General features: G+C 46.3%; 1 protein-coding gene and 1 pseudogene across 8 annotated transcripts in view; one reads left to right on the top strand and one right to left on the bottom strand.

Annotated features, from left to right (window-relative positions):
- Positions 1 to 277: 277 nt before the first annotated feature.
- On the bottom strand, positions 278 to 7,861 carry LOC140917501 (uncharacterized; annotated as a pseudogene).
- SCLY (selenocysteine lyase) overlaps positions 7,505 to 21,953 on the top strand; it is a 29,354-nt gene continuing 14,905 nt past the window's right edge. For 3 of the 8 annotated variants that reach the window (XR_012160874.1, XR_012160873.1, XM_073360516.1), the window contains exons 1-7: positions 7,506 to 7,791; positions 14,545 to 14,656; positions 15,157 to 15,269; positions 17,384 to 17,484; positions 19,629 to 19,812; positions 20,642 to 20,769; positions 21,481 to 21,645. Coding sequence is in view for 6 of the 8 variants with exons in the window: in XM_073360516.1 (XP_073216617.1) it covers positions 14,556 to 14,656; positions 15,157 to 15,269; positions 17,384 to 17,484; positions 19,629 to 19,812; positions 20,642 to 20,769; positions 21,481 to 21,645 (792 nt within the window). In the remaining 2 variants the exon portion in view is untranslated. Of the gene's footprint in view, positions 7,792 to 11,502; positions 11,651 to 13,990; positions 14,657 to 15,156; positions 15,270 to 17,383; positions 17,485 to 19,628; positions 19,813 to 20,641; positions 20,770 to 21,480; positions 21,646 to 21,953 lie in introns of those variants that run through there. The other 5 variants (XM_073360518.1, XM_073360520.1, XM_073360517.1 and 2 more) reach the window with 5 other exon arrangements.

Genomic DNA, 21,953 nt, shown 5'->3' with positions numbered 1-21,953 from the left:
CGGGAGGAGAGGTGGCGGGCTGAAGAGAGTAAGCGGTGGGCTGAAGACAGGGCTGAAGCTCAAATGTGACGGCACCGTGATGAGAGCAGGCAGGATTCAATGCTGAGGCTGCTGGAGGACCAAACCAGTATGCTCCAGTGTATGGTTGAGCTGCAGCAAAGGCAGCTGGAGCACAGACTGCCACTACAGCCCCTGTATAACCAACCACCCTCCTCCCCAGGTTCCATAGCCTCCACACCCAGAAGCCCAAGAACGCGGTGGGGGGGCCACCGGCCAACCAGCCACTCCACCACAGAGGATTGCCCAAAAAGAAGAAGGCTGGCATTCAATAAATTTTAAAGTTGTAAACTTTTAAAGTGCTGTGTGGCATTTTCCTTCCCTCCTCCACCACCCCTCCTGGGCTACCTTGGTAGTCATCCCCCTATTTGTGTGATGAATGAATAAAGAATGCATGAATGTGAAGCAACAATGACTTTATTGCCTCTGCAAGCGGTGATTGAAGGGAGGAGGGGAGGGTGGTTAGCTTACAGGGAAGTAGAGTGAACCAAGGGGAGGGGGGTTTCATCAAGGAGAAACAAACAGAACTTTCACACCGTAGCCTGGCCAGTCACGAAACTGGTTTTCAAAGCTTCTCTGATGCATACCGCGCCCTCCTGTGCTCTTCTAACCGCCCTGGTGTCTGGCTGCGCGTAACCAGCAGCCAGGCGATTTGCCTCAACCTCCCACCCTGCCATAAACATCTCCCCCTTACTCTCACAGATATTGTGGAGCACACAGCAAGCAGGAATAACAGTGGGAATATTGGTTTCGCTGAGGTCTAAGCGAGTCAGTAAACTGTGCCAGCGCGCCTTTAAATGTCCAAATGCACATTCTACCACCATTCTGCACTTGCTCAGCCTGTAGCTGAACAGCTCCTGACTACTGTCCAGGCTGCCTGTGTACGGATTCATGAGCCATGGCATTAAGGGGTAGGCTGGGTCCCCAAAGATACATATAGGCATTTCAACATCCCCAACAGTTATTTTCTGGTCTGGGAATAAAGTCCCTTCCTGCAGCTTTTGAAACAGACCAGAGTTCCTGAAGATGCAGCGTCATGTACCTTTCCCGGCCATCCCACGTTGATGTTGGTGAAACGTCCCTTGTGATCCACCAGAGCTTGCAGCACTATTGAAAAGTACCCCTTGCGGTTTATGTACTCAGCGGCTTGGTGCTCCGGTGCCAAGATAGGGATATGGGTTCCGTCTATGGCCCCACCACAGTTAGGGAATCCCATTGCAGCAAAGCCATCCACTATGACCTGCACATTTCCCAGGGTCACTACCCTTGATATCAGCAGATCTTTGATTGCGTGGGCTACTTGCATCACAGCAGCCCCCACAGTAGATTTGCCCACTCCAAATTGATTCCCAACTGACTGGTAGCTGTCTGGCGTTGCAAGCTTCCACAGGCCTATCACGACTCGCTTCTCAACTGTGAGGGCTGCTCTCATCTTGGTATTCATGCACCTCAGGGCAGGGGAAAGCAAGTCACAAAGTTCCATGAAAGTGCCCTTACACATGCGAAAGTTTCGCAGCCACTGGGAATCGTCCCAGACCTGCAACACTATGCAGATCCACCAGTCTGTGCTTGTTTCCCGAGCCCAGAATCGGCATTCCACAGTATGAACCTGCCCCATTAGCACCACGATGCATGCATTGGCAGGGCCCATGCTTTCAGAGAAATCTGTGTCCATGTCCTGATCACTCACGTGACCGCGCTGACGTTGCCTCCTCGCCCGGTATCGCTTTGCCAGGTTCTGGTGCTGCATATAACTGCTGGATAATGCGTGTGGTGTTTAATGTGCTCCTAATTGCCAAAGTGAGCTGAGCAGCCTCCATGCTTGCCTTGGTACGGCGTCCACACAGAAAAAAGGCACGGAACGATTGTCTGCCGTTGCTCTGATGGAGGGAGGGGCGACTGAGGACACAGCTTACAGGGTTGGCTTCAGGGAGCTAAAATCAACAAAGGGGCTGGCTTTACATCAAGGAGTATTTCAGGCAGGACTTCACGGAGGGTTCCAATAAGAAATGGTGCACCTAAGTTATTGTTCTTATTGGAACAAGGAGGTTAGTCTGGCCTCTGATTGATACATGGCTAGATTTACCTCGCTGCACCTTCTCTGTGAGTGACTGCAGTGTGACCTAGAGGAATGAGTCCCCTAGACATGGGAAGGGGGGGAAGCAAATGAGTACAAAACAAATCTGGTCTATTTCTTGTTTTGATCCACTCCATCTATCTTTTACATCTTTGGCTGGCAGCAGACGGTGCAGGAGGACTGCATGCCATCCACATCTCATAGCTGCTCGGCAGAAGATGGTACAGTACGACTGCTAGTCATCCTCATCTCCTGCCTGCCCGGCAGAAGATGGTACAGTACGACTGCTAGCAATCCGTATCGCCTGCCTGCTCACCATAAGACGGTTCAATAGGACTGACTGCAGAACTAAAGAGAATGACCTCGTCAAGTCACTCTAAATTTAGTCCCTGCGCTCATGTCTGCCCAGGCGCTCCCAGCCAACGTGGCTAGGAGCACCTCGGACACGACGAGGACGGCTACCAGTCGTACTGCACCGTCTGCTGCCAGAAGGCAATGGGTTGCTGCTACTGTGTAGCAATGCCGTACCGCGTCTTCCAGCACCCAGGAGACATACGGTGACGGTTACCTGAGCGGGCTCCATGCTTGCCGTGGTATGGCATCTGCACAGGTAACTCAGGAAAAAAGGCGCGAAACGATTGTCTGCCCTTGCTTTCACGGAGGGAGGGAGGGAAGGGGGGCCTGATGATATGTACCCAGAACTACCCGCGACAATGTTTTAGCCCTATCAGGCATTGGGATCTCAACCCAGAATTCCAATGGGCAGCGGAGACTGCGGGAACTGTGGGATATGTATCCACAGTGCAACGCTCCGGAAGTCGACTCTAGCCTCGGTACTGTGGATGCACTCCGCCGAGTTAATGCACTTAGAGCATTTTCTGTGGGGACACACACACTCGAATATATAAAACCGATTTCTAAAAAACCGACTTCTATAAATTCGACCTTATTCCGTAGTGTAGACATAATATTAGAGTATCTACATCAGTGACTTCCAAATGATCATGGTATTTCAAGATCTCCTACACATTTTGTTGCTAACTTCTACTACAGTAGCCTCGGCTTGAGACAGACATGTACTAGCAGTTTTTAAACTTGTCAACTGTCTCATAGAACCCAGGCCTAACTCTCCTGATGCTTATACGTATATGTTGACACTCAAGAGGCATACTATCACCAGCTGATGTTGGTGAGCTGGCAGTCCACGTGGAATACAGATGCTTTCTTTTCCCTTTAGATGAAAAATCTGGAACACCTTCATCATCCAACTCTTCTACAACATATGATTCATTTACACTTATACCTTCATCTGACTTCTCATCAGTTTTGTAAGTCTCTTCTTTGACTTCACTTGCTTCTTTTTTTTCTGCAATTTTTCTCAAGTGCTCCAGGCACTGGAGTTTTCTTCTTTCCATCATCTTAATTTCTTTCTTGTCCATGATATCTTTATGGTACATTTTTCTTTCACTTCTTTGATCTTCAAGAAATTTCCACTCAACATCTGTCATTTTTATACCACTGCATTGTTCCATCTCATTTCTTATCACTGTGTCTGTACAAAATATGTCAAAGAGCTGTTCTGAACTCCTGTTGAATGTGTCTGCCTTTTCTGTAAATGACTGATTTTGTCTCTCCTTTCTAGTTTGATAGAGTTTTGTGAATTCTTCATACATTTTGAGAATATTAGTTCTTTATATTTTTTGTTGCTATGGTGTGTAAGTTGCAAAACAGCCAGTGTTCCTGCAGAAGTTCAGCAAGCAATTGGGCTGCATCTTCTTTTGACTGTTGTGCTTGCCCAACTCTTTTGGGTTGCAACAGATACAACATGTTCTGAATGACATCCTTATTTGTAGGCAGAATTCCTTGGGAAAATTCTGATGACTCTACATAGTCAATGTTTCCTAGAGTTTTCTTTGCTTTAGATCCTGTATCCAACGGCTCCATCACTATTCTTTATTGTCTTGTAATTTTGACAACCTGAAAGTAAAATGAAACTCAAAATTAGATTTTTGCAGCAAGAACAAACATCAGAACAGGCTGAGAAAAGGACAAAGTTTACATGAAAAAAGACATTCTAAGATATTATGGTATACACAGATACTGTTGGATAGCTACTCTCTTAGATCAGTCCATCTAGATGTCTGCACAATGAAACTGTCCTGCTGGTCTAACTTCTTTATATAATGTTAATATTTATTATTTGGTTAGTTTTGTCACTTTTTTGACTGAATTTCTTAAATATTAGCTTTTCAATATTACAAATGCTCAATCCATTGTGCTTCAACTTTTGAAACACAAAGAACTGAGTGTGTCCACACTAGCCACTCTGAAACAGTCTGAGCTTTACCCTGCATCCACACTAGGGCTGCCTTAAACTGATGCATCTGTAGAGTGGATGGGCTGTGATCTCAAAGAAGATCCAACCTCCTCACCCCACCCTTTAAAATGCATCCTGGCCACATCATCCAACTACTGCCCCTAAAGTATCCAATCCCCCTATAAACCTCAAAATACCCACAGGATCTGGTGCTGAACACTCTACAGCAGGGGTGGGGAAACTTTTTGGCTCGAGAGCCACATCAGGGTTGCAAAACTGTATGGAGGGCCGGGTAGGAAAGGCTGTGCCTCCCCAAACAGCCTGGCCCTCGCCCCCTCCAGAACTTCCAACTCATCGAAGCCCCCCTGCTCCTTGTCCTCTGACTGCCCCCTGGAACCCCTTACCCCTTATCCAACACCCCCCCCCCGCCATGCTGCTCAGAGCGGCAGGACTAGCAGCTGCGCCGCCCAGCCGGAGCCAGCTGTGCTACCCACACAACAGCATGGGAGGGAGGACAGCAGGGGAGGGCTGGGGCTAGCCTCCCTGGCCGGGAGCTCAAGGGCTGGGCAGGACGGTCCCAGGGGCCAGATGTGGCCCGCAGGCCGTGGTTTGCCCACCTCTACTCAACAGTGACACTGTTGAATCCTTTGCAAAAAATTATTCATCGTCATCAAAAGATGATGTTGCTCTGTTAGACCTAAACAGCTCCGACAAAGCAGAGCCCTAATAAGGCACTTTCTTTTGGCCCCGGGGAGGGAGGGAGGGGGTATGGAGGTGTGGGGGACTGCTGTCAATGGAATCCAAGCATCTGTATTATTTGGTTCATCAGCCGTAAGTCATGATTTGGCACCTGTACTTGCAGCTGGTGAGCCACAGTTGGCTCAGTTTGGGACATCTGGTGGCCAGGACAAGAGGTATGACTGAAGTGGGGGCAGGGCATTTCAGGGATGAGGGTTAATGGGGTGGGTTCATGGGCAGAGGGGAACATTTAACAGGAGACTGTATACTCTGGAGGCCACTGCTAGGAGGGGGACCCCAGAGGGAAATGTGTCAGAAGTTCACACCTGGATTATTAGCTTAGAATGTCTATGCAGGAACCCTTAGTTGAACATGGAGCTTTTGGAGGGAGTGGGGGACCATTTCTGGGGAAGAGTACTCTGAGGAAGTCATGGTTTGAAAGGGGACTCTTAGCTGGCAACTAAGGAGGCTCACTGGCTGAAGGGCCTGTCACTTCTAAGCTGTGTCAGTCAGTAATGCACAATTGTGCCAATGTTCATGCTGGATTGATCCCCAATTGATTGAAGTATTACCCCTAAAAATTTCAGGCAGAGCATACTCTAATTGTTACATAACACTGGTTGAAGCACTTCTGTACATGGACACAAGGTGCTTTTCACTTTATTAAGGGGGAACAATCTACATTAACCCTGGTACATTTTTCTAAAGGTGACAAAACCCATGTGTGGGGTAGGGTTACCAACTTTCTACTCTCACAAAACCAAACAGCCTTGCCCCACCTTCTACCCCACTCCTCCTCCGAGGCCCAGCTCCCGCTCCCTCCATCCCCCCTCCCTCTGTCGCTCACTCTCCCCACCCTCACTGACTCGCTCATTTTCACTGGGCTGGCTCAGGGGGTTGGAAGGGGGTGAGGGCTCCATCTGGGGGTGCAGGCTCTAAGGTGGGGCCAGAAATGAGGAGTTTAGGGTGTCAGAGAGGGCTCTGGGCTGAGGCAGTAGATTGGGACATGGGAGGGGGTGAGGGCTCCAGCTGGGGGTGTGGGCTCCAGCTGGGGGTGTGGGCTCTGGGCTGGGGCCAGGGATGAGTGGTTTGGAGTGCAATCCGGGTTGGGGAGGGAGGGAGCCAAGCAGTTCGGAGTATGGGAGGGGGCTCCAGGCTGAAGTGTGGAAGGGAGTGTGGGCTCTGGGCTGGTGGTGCAGGTTCCAGGGTGGGGCCAAAAATATGGGGCTCTGGGCTGGGGTGCCGTAGGGAGCTCCAGGCTGGGACTGAGGGGTTCAGAGAGCTGGAGGGGCAGGGGGTTGAGGAGCTGGTGCTTGGGGCGGGGGCAGCACATGGAGCCCCCTGGCTGCCCCTACACCTAGGAGCCGGGGGCGGGGGAAAACAGGGGACATGCCGCTGCTTCTGGGAGCTGCACGGAGCCACCGCAGGCAGGGACCCTGCCTTAGCCCTGCTGCACCGCTGATTAGACTTTTAACAGCCGGGTCAGCAGGGTCCCTTTTCAACCAGGCATTCCGGTTGAAAACCACACACCTGGCAACCCTGGAGGGGGACGGAGAGAAAGGGTCAGCTGCCCTGGTTTTGGTGGAGCCAGGAGTTTGAGTAGGACCCCCTTGCTTCACAAACACTGTTAGCAACTACTGCAATTTTAGGTTTCAGAGTAACAGCCGTGTTAGTCTGTATTCGCAAAAAGAAAAGGAGTACTTGTGGCACCTTAGAGACTAACCAATTTATTAGAGCATAAGCTTTCGTGAGCTACAGCTCACTTCCTCAGATGCATATAGTGGAAACTGCAATTTTAGTTAAAGTTTTGTGCCTTTTGATGTCCGTAAAGCCCCAGCTGCTCCCGGACTCTAGTGATTCCATGAGAATCTCCATTCATTACATGCCAAGAACGGTTCTAGAGTGCAGAGAAAATCTGACCGCATAACATGAAAGCACAAAACCCCGACATTCGGGGGGAAACCCATTTGTTACTAACATCCAGCTCCTGATCTGTAAAGCCTGGGAACTGGCCCTACGGTAGATTAGGTGGGTGGAAGCACAACCCAGGGCCCCTAGAGGCAGGAGAGCGCCTCAGGCCGGTCCTATGCCCCTGCCATCCATGCCCCCCCAGCGCGGCCCTGACACCTCCCCTCCGCCCCCGCATTGGCTGCTCAGCACGGACCCCGGAGGACGCTGTGGGCTCGACATGTTAAAGCCCCGCAGGTTCCTAGGCCCGAGCCGTGTGCCCTGACCCACCCCGGCCCAGCCCCTCGGCAGATCTCGCCGCCGTCTTAGAGACGGCTCTATGGAGTTTGCGCAGCTCTGGGGAGAGAGGGCGGAGATACCTGCGCCATCTTGGAGAGGGGCAGCGCGGGAGCAACACCCCCTTCCGGGAGTTCCGTCCTAGCCTGGCCTCTCTATGGCCTAAACCGGAACTGCTGCTCTTGCTGCGTCTTCTCCTATCGCGTCTGCCCGTCTTGTCTTTCCGCCCGGCCCGACTCTGTGACCGGCGTGGACAGAGCTTCTGCTCTAACGTACGGGAGCGAGTAATCACGGCTACTTGCGGCAGCTTCTGCCCGCCCCTGCGATCGGCCCAGGCTGCCTTCGGCGGGCGGCGCAGGTAAGGGGGAGAGGACTTTGCCAAAAGAGCAGCCCCTGCCCCTAGACAAGACGATGATTGGTCGGTGCCTGGATATTAACTGTTGGTAACCAATGACCACTCCCTGAGGGCCAGTGAGTTGATTGGTCAGTGCCTGGGTATTAGTGCTAGTAACCAATGGCTGAAGGACAGGGAGCGGATTGGTTGGTGCCTTGGTATTAATAGTTGGTAACCATTGACTGCTGCCTGAGGGCAGTGTGCTGATTGGCCAGTGCCTGAGTATTAGTGCTGGTAACCAATGGCTGCTCTCTGAAGCATTGGGTGGGTTCGTTCCAGTACAACCCACCGATGAACCAGTACTGAGCTGGTGTCTGAAGGAGAAGTTGGCTGGGTAGAGTTGGACTGAATTAACTGTCCCTAAGCTAGGACCAAGGACTTGCTGCTCCAGGTCTTAACAGTGGGCTCAGCTGGACATATGCAGCTCTCTCTCACTACACTGTGATCAGACCCAATCTGAGGGCAGGAATTAACCACTGGTAGCCATATGGCTCATTGCAGCAGTAATAGTGGTGTTTGGTATCAGGGCTCTTTTTTCTGTTGCTGGTATTTCAAAGGCCTTCCTCATACTCTCAAGCCAGGCATTTGCTGACCATTGCAGCCTGGTCCAGCTGGATGAAACAGTAGAGCAGAGGTGGGCAAACTACGGCCCATGGGCTACATCCGGCCTGTGGGCCTGTCCTGCCCAGCCCTGAACTCCTGGCCTGGGAGGCTGTCCACCACCCCTGTAACCATGCCGCCATGCGGCGCAATGCTTGTGGGCAGTGCAGCTGCAGAGCCTGGCCTGACCCGGTGCTCTGTGCCGCGCGGCTGCCTGTCCTGGTGCAGCCGTGCTGCCAGCCACTGGTGCTCTAGGCAGCATGGTCAGGGAGCAGCGGGGGGGGGGGGGTTGGATAGGGGGCAGGGGAGTGCATATGGGTTGGGGCAGTCAGAGGGTGGGGAATGGAGGAGTTGAAAGGGGGCAGGGGTCCCAGGGGGCAATCAGGAAGGAGAGGAGGGGTTGGATGGGGTGGGGGGGCAGTTAGGGACAAGGGGTCGTTAGAGACAAGGGGTCCGGGGGCAGTCAGGGAGAAGGAGTGGATGGATGGGGCAAGGGTCCCAGGGGGGCAGTCAGGAAGGAGAGGAGGGGTTGGATGGGGTGGTGGGAGCAGTTAGGGACAAGGGGTCTGGGGGCAGTCAGGGAGAAGGGGTGGATGGATGGGGCAGGGGTCCCGGGGGGGGCAGTCAGGAAGGAGGGGGGGTTGGATGGGGTGGCAGGGGGGCAGTTAGGGGCAGAGGGTCTGGGGGCGGTCAGGGGACCGAGAGCAGGGGGGGGTTGGATGGGGCAGGAGTCCCGGGGGGGGCCATTGGGGGTGAGAAGCCAGGGGGGTCGGGCCCTGGCTGGTTGGGGAGGCACAGCCTCCCCTAACCGGCCCTCTATACAATTTCAGAAACCCAATGCGGCCTTCAGGCAAAAAAGTTTGCCTGCCCCTGTAATAGAGCCTCAGAATTATGAACTGACCAGTCAACCATACGTCCCATTTGATACCAAAAGTACACAATCAGGCAACAGGGGGAGAGGCGGAAGCAAATACAGTATAGTACTGTGTTAAATGTAAACTACTAAAAAAATAAAGGGAAAGTTTTGAAAAATTTGATTTGGCAAGGTAAGGAAACTGTTTCTGTGCTTGTTTCATTTAAATTAAGATGGTTAAAAGCAGCATTTTTCTTCTGCATAGTAAAGTTTCAAAGCTGTGTTAAGTCAATGTTCAGTTGTAAACTTTTGAAAGAACTGTAATGTTTTGTTCAGAGTTACAAATATTTCAGCTTTACGAACAACCTTCATTCCTGAGGTGTTCGTAATTCTGAGGTTCTACTGTATATCTGATGCAATAACTAGGAATGTTTACAGAAGGATGGGATGAGTTTGGAATTAATAAAGACTATTAAAATGACCACTTCTGAAGGTATAAAGTACAAGACACAGAAGCACTAATTACATGAGTCTAGCAGGTAAAACATTAAACAAACACTATCACTATCACCACTTGTTTGGTGGCTGTAGTTTTTTCTTTTCCTTTGTGTGTCTGTAAAATGTTCTAGGTGTTTAATTCAAAAGGCCTTGGTCTACATTTCACAGAGAAATAAGAATCTTTTAAAACTACTTTAATTTGCTAAATCTTAGCTGGCACACTGTCTGCAGTCTAATTACAGATAGAACCATAAATGTTGATAAAGGAAGGTGAAAATGAGATAAAATGTAAAATCTGAGAAATGCCATAGAAGATTCTCTGTCAGTATTGGAGACAAGACTGCTGCTGTCTTCATGCTTAGATAAGGGAAGCTTTAGTCTCTCTACTGTGGATATGGTTTAATCAATTAATGATAAAAGCCAGTAAAAGAGAAGCAACTACTAATTTAGCAAATAATTAAAACAGCTGTTCATTTTCTCCAACGGAAGAATAAGATGCCACTCAGGGGTTTAAAATTGCCACTTTCAAAGTATTTTCTCTTTTAATATGTTTAGTACGGCTCACTGTTCCTATTTAACGTGATCAATCAGAGAATTTTTTTTCTCATCAGGACTGTCAAATGACTAAAAAAAAATCACAATTAATTGCAAGATTAAAAAAATAGTTACAATTAATCGCACTTTTAATTGCACTGTTAATAATAGAATACCAATTAAAGTTTATTATAAATATTTTGGATGTTTTTCTACATTTTCAAATATATTGATTTTAATTACAACACAGGATACAAAGTGTACAGTGATCTTTATACTATTATTTTTTATTATAAATATTTGCACTGTAAAAAAGATAAAAGAAATAGTATTAAGGTTTAAGAATCTGAAGTGCCTTCCAAAATCTGAGAAAGATGAGGTGTGGAATATAATGTCAGAAGTCTTGAAAGAGCAACACTAGAACCCGGATCATCAAAAAAGAAAATCAACCTTCTGTTGGTGACTCAGATGATGAAAATGAATGTGCGTAAATCGACACTGCTTTGGTTTGTTATTGAGCAGAACCTGTCATCAGCATGGAATCATGTCCTCTGGAATGGTGGTTGAAGCATGAAGGGGCATGGGCGGAGAGTATAATAGGCCGGGGGAGGCTCAGCCTCCTGTGGTGCTGCCGGGGCCACCGGACCCCCTGTTGCAGGGTTTTGGAGGGAAGTTTTTTATTTTTTATGCCCCATGCAGGTTCCGGGGCAGCTGAGGAGGTGGTATGTGCTATTCAGCTTCCCAGGTTCATCAGTAATCTCCCTGAACTCTGGAGCATACTAATGTTTAACACATCTGGCACGTAAATACCTTGTAACCCCAGCTACAAAAGTGCCATGTGAACTGTTCTCATTTTCAGATGACATTGTAAATCAGAAGCAGGCAGCGTTATCTCCTGTAAATGGATATAAACTTGTTTGTCTTAGCGATTGGCTGAACAAGAAATAGACTGACTGGACTTGTAGGCGCTAAAGTTTTCCAATGTTTTGTTTTTGAGTGCAGTTATGTTAAAACAAACAAAACCTACATTCGTAAGTTGCATTTTACAATAAAGAGATTTCACTATCATACTTGTATCAGGTAAATTGAAAAATACTGTTTCTTTTGTTTATCTTTTTTACAGTGCAAATATCTATAATAAAAATAATATAACGTGAGCACTTTGTAATTGAAAGCAGTATATTTGAAAATGTAGAAACATACACAAATATTTATAATACATTTAAATTGGTGTTGTATTATTGTTTAACAGTGCAATTAAAACTGTGAGCAGCCACTGCTCTCCAGCTGCCCAGCTCTGAAGACAGCGCTGCCACCACCACCAGCAGCAGCACAGAAGTAAGGGTAGCAGTACCACAATTCCCCTACAATAACCTTGCGACTCCCCCCCTCCCCAACTTCTTTTTGGGTCAGGACTAGGGTGACCAGCTGTCCAGTTTTCGACCGGAACACCCAGTCGAAAAGGGACCCTGGCGGCTCTGATCAGCACCGCCAACTAGGCTGTTAAAAGTCCTGTCAGCGATACTGCGATGCTAAGGCAGGCTAGTCCCTACCTGTCCTGGGGCACTGCTCTGCGCCCCAGAAGTGGTCAGCAGGCCCAGCTTCTAGGCAGGCGGGTCATGGGGCTCCACGCGCTGCTCCTGCCCCAAGCACCAGCTCTGCGCTCCCATTGGAAACAGGGGACCAGCCAATGGGAGCTGCTGGGGCGGTGCCTGCGAACAAGAGCAGTGCGTGCCATGGAGCCTCCTGCCCTTCCCCGCCTAGGTGCTGGGCCTGCTGGACACTTCCGGGGTGCAGCATGGAGCCAGGACAGACAGGGACTAGCCTGCCTTATCCCTGCTGCTCCGCTGACAGGGAGCCGCCCAAAGTAAGCTCCAGCCCTAACCCTCCCCCCCCCAACCCAGAGCCCCCTCCTGCACTCCAAACCCCTCATCCCCGACCCCACCCCAGAGCCCGCACCTTGAGCTCAGAGCCCATACTCCCTCCTGCACCCCCGAACCTGCACCCCCAGCCCAGAACCCTCAGTGAAGATTTTATATATAGTCTTAGATGACAAGTGAAAGTATTTGGTACTCTTAACTGTATCCTTAGTGAATATTCATATCCTCACTCATTTTGCTTTAATCACTTCCTGTTTTAATACTGCCATTCCTCTTTTTTATATCCAAGTACAACTTAGTATCCACATGATATTATGGTAGCCAGACTATTCTCCTATTTAAAAAAGCCAGGATCACTCATTCTCTGATATCTCATTCAGATTTGGCCCTTGAAGTGTTTAACTGGTCTTGGGACAGATTCAGATTCTACAGAAAGGAAGCTTTCATGTTTTAAAGAAAAACTTCTGGTTCTTATGGTTATGAATAGAATTTGCCAAACGTGAAGCAAGTGTAACGGTTCTCAAAGTGATCTTGGAATCTGCAGAAAGCCTGAAACAAGGCTTTGAGAGGTGTGAACTGTTCCAGTCAACTCAGTGGCATTTTAACTCTTAAGACTGATTATGACCCTTTTAACAGCCAGATATTAAAACAGTGTAGGTGTGCAATTGCATGCTTAATTTACACAATTACTGCAATTATATGTGTCAAGGTTCCTTCCCCACTCTGAACTCTAGGGTACAGATGTGGGTACCTGCATGAAAACCTCCTAAGCTTACTTTTACCAGCTTAGGTTAAAACTTCCCCAAGGTACAAACTATTTTACCCTTTGCCCTTGGATTTTCGCTGCTACCACCAAACGTTTAACCAGTTACTGGGAAAGAGTTGTTTGGAAACATCTTTTCCCCCCAAAATCCTCCCAACCGTTGCACCCCACTTCCATGGGGAAGGTTCGGTAAAAATCCTCACCAAACTCTTGGATCTTAAGAACAATGAAAAAGCATTCAGTTTCTGAAAAGAAGAATTTTAATAGAAGTAAAAAGAATCATCTCTGTAAAATCAGGATGGTAAATACCTTACAGGGTAATTAGATTCAAAACAGAGAATCCCTCTAGGCAAAACCTTATGTTACAAAAAGACACTAAGACAGGATTATCCATTCCTTTCAGCACAGCGTATTTTCTCACCCATTTAAACAAACATAATCTAATGCATATCTAGCTAGATTACTTACTAAGTTCTAAGACTCTATTCCTGTTCTGTCCCTGGCAAAAGCATCACCCAAACAGACCGAGACCCTTTGTTTCTCCCTTCCCCCAGCTTTTGAAAGTATCTTGTCTCCTCATTGGTCATTGTGGTCAGGTGCCAGCGAGGTTATCCTAGCTTCTTAACCCTTTACAGGTGAAAGGGTTTTTCCTCTGGCCAGGAGGGATTTTAAAGGTGTTTACTCTTCCCTTTATATTTATGACAGCATGCATCAAGAAATTGTAGACAAGTAAGTAGCCTGATAAATGAAGGACAGGTATACCAGGTACTTTTAGGGTCACTGCTGTCGTGTTTTCCTACTGAGTGATGCTGAATGAAACAGTAACTTTACTAACTAAAATCTGAGGTACATAAGACCCATATTGATCTTGGTACAAGCTTCCAGTTGTTACTGGTGGGAACTCTGCTGTAGACTGAGAGCAGTGTATGGCCCTTGATGTGCAGACTTGGCTTACAGACAATCCTTAAAAATATAGTTTAGCCTTCTGTATAGAATGAATAGACATCTTTATTTTGGTTAAACTCTGGTGCGTAGGTATTACACTACCCGACACCACAGACAAGGCTGCTACAGAGTGAAGGATCAGTGGATCGCAGAGTTCAATAGAAGCTCTCAAAGAATTGTGGAAAAGAATCAGAACCACTTTAGAAAGGTGAGGATATTTTCACAGATGGTATAGGAGAGATGTAGAATGAGAGGGAGGAGAGAGGGTTCCTGATAAAAACCTCCCCAGTCCTTTCTACTAGAGCATTCCTGAAAATACACATCATGTGCCAAGTATAAACAAACCTCTGAACCCTTTTATTAAAACTTCACTGGAAAGGAGAGGCATAAATAATATGCAGAAATGTTACTGTAGAGATATGTTTACTAGGTTACTAGAGAGAGTCAGCATTTCAGCATCTCATCAAGAATTCTGTGATTACGATAAGTTTGCATAGAAACTACAAAATGTTTAGGGAAGAATGAGACAAACTATAGACACTTGTGTTTTATGTAGAAATCATAATATGATCAGGAGACTCGTGTGTGTGTGTGTGTGTTTGTCAAGCTTAAACTTTTACTGTTCCTACTGATCTTGTATGTAGATTTTTGCAGAATGGAGGGGAATCAAGTGGAAAAAATGGTGCTAACAAAAGATGGGAGAAAAACTGCTGTGGATAAGAAGTGTGATAGGGAAGAAAATAAGTCAGTGGAAAGGTGAGTGAGTGGCTTCTCTATTTTTCCTGGGTTGTGGAGGGGGAGGGGAGAGTGGAGAGTGAGAGCATTTTTATAAAAAAGTAGAAGGTTGAAATTTTTCTGAGTTACTGGGAAATCTATGCTTAAAATTCATAAGAACAGTAACAGGTTTTAGGCCTAGATATTCGTGCAGGTCATGATTAAGACTCAGCTCAAAATGTCTGACTTAAGATCCAGTTGTGATCTCTTCTGACATGGTGATGGTCAGGGCTGGGATCTCTCCGTTTTTTTTGGAGGGGGGGTGGTCATTCTGCTCTAGTGCTATGATCTTATATGAAGGAGGAGGAGGTTAATGCTTGCTTCAAATGAAACTTGGTTAAAGCACTATTTTAGGTAAAAAAGACGTGTTCTCTCTGATGGAGCCGTAACGTTCATTGTTTGGGGATCCTGCTGAAAGCTGACTCTCTTCTCCTCTCCTATTCTAACTTTCTCTCTCTTTCTCTTTGCTTCCTTACCTACAGCAAGGTTTACATGGATTACAATGCAACCACCCCAATGGCACCAGAAGTGATCCAAACTGTAACAAAGGCCATGCATGAGGCCTGGGGCAATCCCAGCAGTTCTTACACAGCAGGTAAGAGCAGCTTTTGAAGGAAGGGAAAGAGGTGATCTCAGGAAGGAGAGGGGGAGTTGGGTTCACAGGCAGTCCTGATCATTATGAATAGAAGATTCCACTAGCTGGAAACCTCTTTGAGACTACTCGTGTGCAAATGTTTGCAGGATTAAAGCCTATTATTGTAGAAAATTTATAGTTACAAAGCTGAGCATATGCAGACATGAATTTTAATGCTTTATACATTGCATCGTATGTAAGATTTATGTCTACATATGGCTAGTGGCACATGCTACACTAAAGCTTACAGCTAGGGATGTCTGGAAGACAAGAATTCCATTTTGTGAAAAATTTGAAAGTTTCAATATTTGCTTCCATTCAAGTGCAGAATGAAACCAAGACTGTTCTAAGTTTTTTGTGGGACCGGGGGGGGGGGGGGTGGGAATAGAGAAAGAGTAGCAAGAATAGTGAAAAGCAGGGATTTGACATTGGGTCTGCCACAACCCTGATGAGTGCCCTAAACACCAGGGTATTGGCTGTCTGGGGTGGGTTGGTCTCTCTCTCTCTTGCTTTCATCAGAAATTCCATCCTGGACCTGAGAAACCTTCCTGTCACAATTGATATGCTTCCACGACAGGTTTCAGTTTTGATAAATCAGCATTTTCTGACAAAAAAGTCTTTTGTTGAAAAGTTTCTGACCAGCTCTAATTGGAGCCATGCCAAATGTAAATGTTCTGCCATTTTTTAGTTATTTGCCAACAAAAACTTAGAATGTAAGCTTTTCAGGGTGGGAACTGCCTAGCACAACGGAAACCCTAGATGCTAATGCAATGCAAATAAATAATCATACTAATAATTAGTAATAAAGGCTGCACACTTTTTAAAAAGCTGGTGCAGTGTAATTTAACCCACTCCTGTAACTCAAAAATGGCAGAGCTGATTGAATTCAATCACTCTAAAGAGAATTTCACCTTGAACTGAGACCAAGCATGATGACTTTCATACAAAAATTAAAGTTTTTGACAGTGTTCATGAACAGTAGAAAAAAGGGTCATAAAAAAAAAGCTCACCTCAAGAGTCCAGGATTTTCAAAAATGGGTGCCTAAAGATAGGCTCCTAAATCTATATTTGGTTATCTAAATAAACATCCTGACTCTCAAAAAACAAAGAACAGTGCTTCCAGCAAGTCTCATTGGTGCTCAGCACTATTAAAAGTCAGGCCACTTATTTAGGTGCCTTAATATGGACTTCAGAGTCTAAACTTTAGGCATCCACTTTTGAAAATCTTGGCCCCTAGCTACAGAGTTCATGACCCAGAGAAATTAATAAAAATAAACTTCTAAATAAAAGAAAACTTTCTCATTCTTTCAGATTGGAGATCAGAGAGTTACAGCCTCTGCTTGGTTGTTCAGTGTAGGTGCTGTTAGGACACCCCTTAGTGAGAAACATAAAGTTCATTTAAATGTCAATTTAAAAAAACCAAACCAACGTTCAAAAAGAGTTCCAGGGAAACAAGTTCACCTACTGTGCTAGCTCGCTCTGACTCTGAAACATTCTAGATACCTCCTTTGTCTTTTCTCTCCCTGCTCCTGTCTGCTAACTGATTCTGTTTGAACTGTGATTTATTTTTAGTTTGTTTATATTTTCAGGTACTGAGCAACTGCACTGAACTTGCATGGAGGGGAAGAGCTTCCTCATAAGTCCCATGATTAATATATGGACAGTGCACATATGAAAGGAATATGTCTTTAGAAAGAAGTACATGAAATTTAAGGAGGCAATCCTTTTTTGCTGAGTGCAGCTTCTAACTGCAAATGATGGGGATTTCCTGTGTTTGTGATGTCATCTGTATGAAAGTGATTTTTGTTTGCTATCACTGTCACCCAAGGACACTCTCTTCTAAACACTCTATTACCTCTCCTTGATCTTTTAATCTTACAGAGAGAAAATCAAATAAATGTGGATAAGAATCCACCTCATACATTCAATCAAACATCTGTGGAAATACATTAAATCCCTTTTAAATGAACTTCTAGTACAAGAATAAACATCCAGTGTTGCATCCTTTCTAACAGTTTTCTACTGTAAATATGTAATAAAAACAACTTGATCAACTGTGTACATGGATCCCGCAGGTAGAAAGGCCAAGGAGATCATAAATGAAGCTCGGGAGAGCCTAGCCCAGATGGTGGGAGGAAGGCCCCAGGACATCATTTTCACCTCAGGGGGCACGGAGGTGAGCATATGAATCCTAGCCCCAGCCTTTCCGAACAGGATGAGTGCTTATATTGTGGCATTTGAGAGAACAGACAGTAATGGCTCCTCTACATGCGGTGATGCACTCTGCAGGGCTGGGGGGAGAGTGGCATACTTAAGTGCACTAAAATGGTGCTCATTAGTTGATCCATGTAGAAATTGCTGGTGCACAATAATGGTTCCATGATACACTTTAACATCATACTGTTTCAAACAGCACTGCGTGCTTTTACAAAGACCGATTAATGCCAACTATGCATGTAAATATGATGGGGGTCTAAATTAGCTGTTACCACTCAAGAAAGAGATCTTGGAGTCATTGTGGATAGTTCTCTGAAAACATCCACTCAATGTGCAGTCAAAAAAGCAAACAGAATGTTGGGAATCATTAAGAAAGGGATAGATAATAAGACAGAAAATATCATATTGTCTCTGTAAATCCATGGTACTCCCACATCTTGAATACTGCGTGCAGATGTGGTGACCCCATCTCAAAAAAGATATATTGGAATTGGAAAAGGTTCAGAAAAGGGCAACAAAAATTATTAGGCGTATGGAACAGCTTCCGTAGGAGGAATAAGACTGGGACTTTTCAGCTTGGAAAAGAGACGACTAAGGGGGGATATGATAGAGGTCTATAAAATAATGACTGGTGTGGAGCAAGTAAATAAGGAAGAGTTATTTATGCCTTCTCATAACACAAGAACTAGGAGCCACCAAATGAAATTAAGGGGCAGAAGGTTTAAAACAAAAGGAAGTATTTTTTCACACAGTGCACAGTCAACCTGTGGAACTCCTTGCCAGAGGATGTTGTGAAGGCCAAGACTATAACAGGGTTCAAAAAAGAACAAGATATACTCATGGAGGATAGGTCTATCAATGGCAATTAGCCAGGGTGGGCAGAGCTGGTGACCCTAGCCTCTGTTTGCCAGAAGCTGGGAATGGGCGACGGATGATGGATCACTTGATCCTCTAGGGCATGTGGCAGTCAGAAGACAGGATACTGGGCTAGATGGACCTTTGGTCTGACCCAGTATGGCCATTCTTATGTAATGCATAACACATTAGTGCACTTGAGAAATCCTGCCCCTCAATAGAGTGCATTACCCCACTGCATAGACAAGCCCCAAAACAATAACAAACATAGACTCATAGAAGATTAGGGTTGGAAGAGACCTCAGGAGGTCATCTAGTCCAACCCCCTGCTCAAAGCAGGACCAACACCAACTAAATCATCCCAGCCAGGGCTTTGTCAAGCTGGGCCTTAAAAACCTCTAAGGATGGAGATTCCACCACCTCCCTAGGTAACCTGTTCCAGTGCTTCACCACCTTCCTAATGAAATAGTTTTTCCTAATATCCAGCCTAGACCTCCCCCACTGCAACTTGAGACCATTGCTCCTTATTCTGTCATCTGCCACCACTGAGAACAGCCGAGCTCCATCCTCTTTGAAACCCCCCTTCAGGTAGTTGAAGGGTGCTATCAAATCCCCCCTCACTCTTCTTTTCTGCAGACTAAATATGCCCAGTTCTCTCAGCCTCTCCTCATAAGTCATGTGCCCCAGCCCCCTAATCATTTTCATTGCCCTCCGCTAGACTCTCTCCAATTTGTCCACATCCTTTCTGTAGTGGGGGGCCCAAAACTGGATGCAATACTCCCCCTTTAGTCTGTTTTTTATTTGAAAGACACAACAATGCAGTCTTTTTCCTCCTCTGTGTGGTAAGTTCCAATTCTCTATGAAGATATAACCACGAACCTGTTAAACTGACAGAAACTGTATACTGGCTTTATAGCATGACCTTTTCCCTTATTTATAACTTGTAAATGGATGTGTTTTGAAATGAGAGCCTGGAGTGAAAACTGTTACCCAGAGATGATGAGCACAAATGACCCCTCCTCTCACAGTCTGAAGATGGCCTAACGCCCTTGGTTAAAGGATCTGTTAGAGGAGTTCATTTCCCATTGACATTTTCAGTCTGCCCTAATGATTATGTTTTCACCAAAAGTATTTTAAGCTCTGACTTGCATACAGCTAAGTGAGAAATTGAAAGTAAGGGATTCTGTGCCCTACCCACTGCCCTTGGTTATACCCTCCTCTGGCGGTTTCCCTCTTACCTCTCTGCAGGCAAATAATTTAGTTATCCACACGGCACTGAGGCATTTTAGAGAGAGTCAGATGCTGGGACAGGATGGGCCTGGTGAGGATCACAAAAGAGCAGCCGGGGCCACTCCTCATTTCATTACATCTAATGTGGAACATGACTCAGTCCGTTTGCCATTGGAACACCTTGTGAAAGAGCACATGGCAGGTGAGTACATGGGGATTGCAAGGGAGTGTCATTGATATATACTCCCCACCTACAGGTCCTCTGTTGAGCTGCTTTTCACAGCAGCTTTTGTTTCAAAATAATATAAGTTTCAGTTCTTTCTTGCACACTGGACTTTTCCCAGTGCATGAAATGAAAGGTTCTGAATGGGGTGCTAGCAAAAGCAATCTCAAGCAGCGTAGTTACTGGAGTTACTTTGTCAGATCATTATGATCAAGGTCCTGCAGGGAGCACAGAGTTTGAGGTGCCGATGGTAGCACCAAGGGAATTTTCACTTCTTTTAAACTACAATGGAAAAGTCCAGTGTTTTGTGCTGTTTTCTTCAGCCTTCAGTGAAGGGAACATTGCACTCCCCCTCACCCTCTGACCTGGCCAAATGTTGCTTTCCCTGGGCAGTAAATGTAGAATTTTAATGGCAGCTATGAAGGCTTTAGCTCAATAATCTAGGCCTCTTGCCCACCTTTTCTGTTTGTCCTCTCTATCCTGCATTCACTGTGTATGGTCAGGAAGGCAAGCAGCCACCACATCTGCAAGGACATCCCTCATGTGGCCACTAGCTGGTGTTACAGCATGTGTATTTCACCCATTGCTTAAAAGCTGGGAGCATAATCCTCATATCTAGTCAAATGTCTCCTTCCCCAAGATATGAAAGACCCTGAGTAGTTTCTGACATTCCACCCACCCTCCCTGTGCAATATGCAACCACTGTTTTATCACGCCAACTGCTAGACTATACTCTTTAAGTTCTTGTTGTTGTCTATGCGGTATTAGTCTGTATGATGAATCTAATTGCTCGTGTCTTGACATGCAGAAGCCACCTTTGTTCCAGTGTCCAAGATGACTGGACAAGTGGAAGTTGATGATACCATTGCAGCAATCCGTCCAACCACGTGCCTGGTTTCCATCATGCTGGCCAATAACGAGACTGGGGTAATCATGGTTAGTTGGTCCCTGGGTTTTATTTATCATGGGTTGGAGAGAAGGGGGGTTAAATCTGTGCTACATACTCTGTTTAACATTTGTTATTTTGGCATCTTCTGTGCACTGAGGTGCTTCTCCTGCCTGGTCTTTTGACCTGGTCTCTCTTTCCCTATCTCTCTTTTCTTTTCTCCCTCTTTGTCATCCCTTTCTCATATTCCTATCTTCTTCTTTGCTCCCCTCTGTCTGTCAGCCTAAAACAGTGGTTCCCAGATTGTGGTATCTGGAGCATTTTTTGGTGGCCTTCAAAGATTTGGCTGGTCACTTGCTACTGGTGTCTCCTCCTAGTTATTAGCTGCTAAATGTCATTAAAAATGGCTACACTTCAGGTTAGACAAACACCGGTCAGGGATGGTTTAGGTATACGTAATCCTGCCTCAGCCAGGGGATGGACTAGATGACATCTTGAGGATCCTTCCAGTCCTACATTTCTATGATTCTTTTATTACAAAAGTATTCAATGTCACTTTTCCATGCAAGCTCTTTCTTTATGGGGATGTTATGTGATAGTGAATGGAGGGAAGGTGGCCTGCAGGATAGTGAATAGGAAGGGAGACAGTCGCCAATAGAAGGGGAGGTGTTCATGAAACATTCTAACAAGATGTGTTACACAGTCTGAAGAGTTTGAGACCCCAGTCACCTGTCACCTGTGACAGTGTTCTCTCCCGCCAGCCCATCTCAGAGCTCAGCCAGCAGATTCAGATCCTGAATCAGAACAGAATGGCATCAGGGCTGCCCAGGATTTTGATGCACACAGACGCGGCCCAGATGATAGGGAAGGGGCGAGTGGATGGACAGGAGCTGGGAGTGGATTACCTCACCATTGTGGGACACAAGGTATGCCTCTATTCCCCTTGGATTTCTCTCTTCATGTCACACTGGAGCTGTCCATATATTTAAATCGCCTTTCAATATGAGAACCTTCTCTTCTGAATTGCTGCATCCTCTGAGTAGAGGCTTTGTATTCTCTGCCTTAGGCTGGCCAAAGAATGGCTGATGATGAAAAGCGGTTTTCTAATTTTTTACAAAAGGGAAAGGAAAAGCCAACTTTCTTAGTAGAAGTCTGGAGGACAAAAACCATGCCTGCAATGGCTACATCAGGGCTAAAACATGTTACCCCAACCAGTATTGTGGCAGGGGATTTG

This window comes from Lepidochelys kempii, chromosome 9 (genome assembly GCF_965140265.1).
Source record: "Lepidochelys kempii isolate rLepKem1 chromosome 9, rLepKem1.hap2, whole genome shotgun sequence".
NCBI classification, from domain to species: Eukaryota; Metazoa; Chordata; order Testudines; family Cheloniidae; genus Lepidochelys; species Lepidochelys kempii.
This window is presented reverse-complemented; position numbering and strand designations above follow the sequence as displayed.